The sequence below is a fragment of the Alosa pseudoharengus genome, unplaced genomic scaffold (genome assembly GCF_046254945.1).
Source record: "Alosa pseudoharengus isolate Yale_2024_CS ecotype anadromous, Long Island Sound unplaced genomic scaffold, YU_APseudo_1.1 YU_APseudo_1.1_scf_17, whole genome shotgun sequence".
Taxonomy (NCBI): domain Eukaryota; kingdom Metazoa; phylum Chordata; class Actinopteri; order Clupeiformes; family Clupeidae; genus Alosa; species Alosa pseudoharengus.
The window spans coordinates 15,461,254-15,466,253 of NW_027468640.1; the positions used below are offsets into that span (position 1 = coordinate 15,461,254).

Genomic DNA, 5,000 nt, shown 5'->3' on the forward strand with positions numbered 1-5,000 from the left:
TCTGATGTAAAGTACTGACATATACATATAACCGGCACATCATTGAACGTTGAATGTGCTGCACATACACGCCCCCTTTTAGGGAACAGATGACCCTTTGGATTGAATGGAAACCTATGGAGCTGCATGAAAAGGGGTTATACTTACTGAATCTTTGAACAAACGTGAATAATAGGCACAAAATAAGGTTGGTGTGAGAGTTATCTGTGTTCATGGGATTAAGGTGACCCTAATTTTTGCTTTTTCCAGTTTACTATCACAAATGTAGTCACAGTCAAGCTGCCCGTGGCTGACGGTATAACTAAGTTCAGCAAGCTAACTTTCCATGTCATAACATCTGTTTTACATTGGAGATTATGGTAAATGTTACCTTCAAGTTAAATTCGTCCTCAACATTGGGGTATTGAAAACAAATTAGGTTGGTAATGTACAAAAAAAGTTACATATACATACTTTTGCAAAACAGCTGTGTCAGTAAAAGGATTGAATGTCCTGTGATTTAATAACTACAGTAAATGTAACGTGTGACTAACGTTACTAGCTGTCTTTTCCATTGGAATCGATGATGTAATGCTAGCTTGCTTTCCCAAAAAAAGGGGCGTAATGCAGAGAAATGTCTCTTTATGTATACGTCTGTATCTTACCTGTTTTGAGGTAAGCTTTATTAAGGAGCCTTCATAACCCTAAAAAAAAAGAAGCAAGTATTTAAAAACACAACATATAAAGGTAAAAAACACTTAAAACATCACTGTTTACTTTGTCTGGTGAGACTGTGGAAAGGCTCGTAAAACTCTATCTTTTGATGTCTAAACATTTGCTTTTTGCTTGTTTGTGTCTCGTCCTTTCAAGCCAGTCACTGAGAGCGTTGCACTTAAACAGCTCTTAAATGTGACCTGACCACGATTGTTAACATCAACTATCTCTCCATCTCTGTTTAAAAAAATGGCAATTGCAATGGGCCCCACTTTGCGCAACTCTAGAGGGAAAGGCACCAAGTAAACAGAGAGCTGGGAGTAGTGAGTGGCATATACCTTGAATGGTCTGAAGAGGAGGTAGAGCTCCCTCGGCTTGATGTCCAGGGGCAGACCGCTGACAAATAGTGTCCTGACCTAAGAGGTGGGCAGGGCAGGGCGGGGGGGAGACAAGACAAGAGCCACGTTACAACACTGTTTACTGAGACAGATTCCGGAATGAGAAAGAGAGTGGACAAACACAACGAAACACACACACATACACAGACACACACACTTGTGTTCTGTGTTTCGCTCTGTCTATCTTTCTCCTTTTTTCCCCTTCATTTTACATTTCTATCTCTATATCTCTCTCTATTGCATACACACACACACACACACACACACACACACACACACACACACACACACACACACACACACACACACACACACTCGCACACACACAGACTCACACGCACGCGCACACACACCAACAATCTTCACATAACTACTTTAGAGGGACAAAGGAGAGCATATATTTCCCAATGGCTGGCAGTTCCAGTGAGAGTTAGTGGAGTGTGTTGACCTCAGAGCTGACAGTGGGTGGGAGTCGCTCAGGAATCCGAGACAGAGAGTGAGCAGGAGCAGGAGTGTCTGCCCTGTGCACTTCCTGTTTGAGCTATAGCGTCCCAATGACCAGCCACTGGGTTAAATGATTTAAGTACATAACTAGGGCACATCATTAGCTTCTTATCTCAACTCCATTATCTGAATTATCTTAGAATGGGCTGATAGGGAGATAATATGTTTTATAAAAAAAAAAAAAACATTGTTAAAATGACAGATTACAACTTTTCAAGATTCAAAAGCTGTTCTTTGAGGTGTCCCAATAGTGACCAATAATGACTAAGAATTCATGAAATTTGTCTGAAATTGCGTCCAGGACGAAGTGGAAGGCCCACTTATATACACAAGATGGGTCAGTGTTTGTAACTCGACACCGTTCATGAGATGGATTGCCAAACCTCAGCCGAAACAAACACAGGTGCCTAGCAACATGGTGTTTGGTGTACAAGCCTCGCCACACGGGTCCCTCATTTCTGCCTCCCCCACAACCCCCACCCCCACATAAACACCCCTCAAACACACGCATAAAACCTTCCACACACACACACACACACACACATGAACACACCCACAAACACACATAAATGCCTCCCACACGTACACTCACTCAGACACACACACAAACATAAACCACACACACACACACACACACACACACACACACACACACACACACACACACACACACACACACACACACACACACACACACACACACACACACATACACACCACTCTCTTATCTCCTCATGGTTAAGTAGGGATAGACTCCTGCTGTCGTGCAATGACAGAAGGGTCTTAACAAACTACCGGCCTCTCCACACAACGCCTCTTTGAAGCTCTGTGGAGTGGCAAGGACACCACCGCAAGACAAGCACTGCACACACACACACACACACACACACACACACACACACACCACACACACACACGCACACCACACACACACACACACACCACACACACACACACACACACACACACACACACACACACACACACACACACACACTCAAGAACAGCACATATAGAGTGAGAAGCGCTGACAGCATTTCCCCACATAATGAGATGGAGTGAAGACAAAAAAAATAATGTTATATCCCAGACACCAATCTCGCATAAAGCATACAAATTGAGATATCTACCAGTGTGGAATGGCAATTCAGATGCTCATGAACGACACTCGGGTGCTTAAAGGTGCCTTTGCTGTAGGGGTAAGTCCTAAATATTTAATCGTATGGAACTGAATATTAACAGATAAAAGAAAATGAATGAGCTTTCCATGTTGCGCCTTTTGCTCCATTGAAGACCTTTCAAAGTTGTGGCTACCATTGTTCTTTTATGGCCTCTTTCCCTGGAGACAGCAAATATTTAATATTTTGACTTGACTGGGGCCATCGCCTGGAGACTGCTTCGTAGTGGAAGGAGAGGCCTATCTTACATCTTAAACATGACCTAGAAACACATCTGTAGGCATACACTCGCCCACTGAAGCTCATAGGTGACATTCTTCATTACACTCTGTCAATCAAACTAATTGAATGACTGCTTAGGGTTTGCTATTGCCTTACCCCTTACCGGTCTTGATGTATATATCACCTCTGTTTTAATCTTAGTGATCTCAATTTCCAAGATCCCCCCCTTTCATTAACTAACCTGTCATCAGCAGTTTGGTCCCTGTCTTGTTACTAAGGGGTGGGTGGGGGTAGCACAAGCTGATACTATGCAAGTACACAGAAGACACCTACTTTTTTCATATCATGGCTATATGTTCACAATAGTACTAACAGCAGTAATGACAACAGTAGAAACATCAGTAGTAGTAATAGTAGTTTAGAGATAATAATAAGTTAAAGTCTGTGATAGCAGTTTTAAAGTCATTGTTCTGACAAACCAAATGACAAAAAAACAGAGAGATAGGGTAACTACTTTTACCCTCTCCGTGGACGTACAACATTTGGGATATCCATAGGTCAAGCCCAGCTTTCATTCTCTCCATGTGTGTAATGCCAAAAGCCAGCAGTACTCAAACAAATTACATTTAAGGTCCAGGGTGACACAGGGTCTCAAGCTGTGTGATCTTCTCAAAAGCATCACAGTTCACTGAGTTTCTGCTTTTTTTTGTTATTACCCGATAAGTTGCTATTTTTACAAAGATTAAGACTTAACAGGTGTGGTATTTATGTGGTATTTGTGTGGTGTCCAGGTAACTAATGGCCAAAGGTTTTCAAAATGTAATGTTGTAATGTAATAACATACTGTCAAACGCACTGTGATGCTCTGTGTTGCCCAAATATCCACTATAATTATAGCATGCTAACCGGCTTTGTCTGTGCTTGATTGATTGCACATTCTTGTAATACCACAATGTACCTCATGAGGCGCTGTATCAGTCAAGTCAATGGAAGAGAGCAGTAGCAGACTTGATGGGTCGTTCAAGACAACTCATATTTGACACAAAGCCCCTTTAATTATTTTCTTCTGGGCTTTTCCTGTTCTGGGCTTATCTTTCTGCATCCTCTCAACAGTCACCAACAGCCTGTTTGCTTTATGCTCTAAAACCAAAATAAACAGAGAAGATTGAGGGTCTCAGATCCCATTGTCTTGTATTCTCCTAAATCGAATTTAAGACTTACGAATGGCTCAGACTGTCCTCTTCTTCTCTCTCTCTCTTTCTCTCTCTGTCTCTTTCAGTGTCTCCCTCTCTCCAAATGAAGATAGGTGTCATGCTGTTTCAGTCAAACAGTGGCCCTTTTTTGCACACACATAATGGCAGGGTGTGAAAAATCATTTAACATCGCCTTAAGTCATGACAGGCATCGTAGGAAAATACAGGCAGCTGCTCCTCGAACACCACTGAGCAAGGACACCACCATCTTAAAAAAACACACGCACGCACACACACACACACACACACACACACACACCCATCCCAGGTTGTTTTGAAAAATATTCAAAGTGACATTTACAGAGGAGCTGTAAGGCAAATTGCTAACATGAATATAGCTGGTGATAAATCTTGTAAACAATAAAATAGAGACCACTGATACAAAAACTAGACGGAACAATGCAAGTTCAAATAAAGGACCAAATGCGCTTGCCTGCAGGTGTCTCCCAAAACATTCATATCCTGTAAGCTTTGAACATTTGGCATTACATTTGCCATTACTACTCAGCCAGTCCTGATCAATACCTTATGACAGGCATTTGGGCAATATGTTTTGGCACAAACTGCTGGAGTTATGTCGACTTGCCGACTTCATATTCTTGCATCAGTCCTGTGGCAGAGACTCGGTATAAACCCAGGCCTCGTTTTCAAATCTTATGATCAAAAGTGACCTCAGACGGCAGCTTTGAGCTCCGGAGAGCTTCGGTGTGCGACTGTTTGATCCACTCGCTCTTTGCTCTCCGCAAGAGAAA

The 5,000-nt window shown here is 42.3% G+C and overlaps 1 protein-coding gene across 4 annotated transcripts in view; it reads right to left on the reverse strand.

Moving 5' to 3' along the window:
* The window catches only part of LOC143127273 (RNA-binding protein with multiple splicing-like), a 43,019-nt gene that overhangs the window by 32,116 nt on the left and 5,903 nt on the right, over positions 1–5,000 (reverse strand). For all 4 annotated transcript variants that reach the window (XR_012987561.1, XR_012987562.1, XM_076288662.1 and 1 more), the window contains exons 2-3: positions 1,032–1,109; positions 645–683 (exon numbers count right to left, since the gene is read on the reverse strand). Coding sequence is in view for 2 of the 4 variants with exons in the window: in XM_076288662.1 (XP_076144777.1) it covers positions 645–683; positions 1,032–1,109 (117 nt within the window). In the remaining 2 variants the exon portion in view is untranslated. The remainder of the gene's footprint in view (positions 1–644; positions 684–1,031; positions 1,110–5,000) is intronic.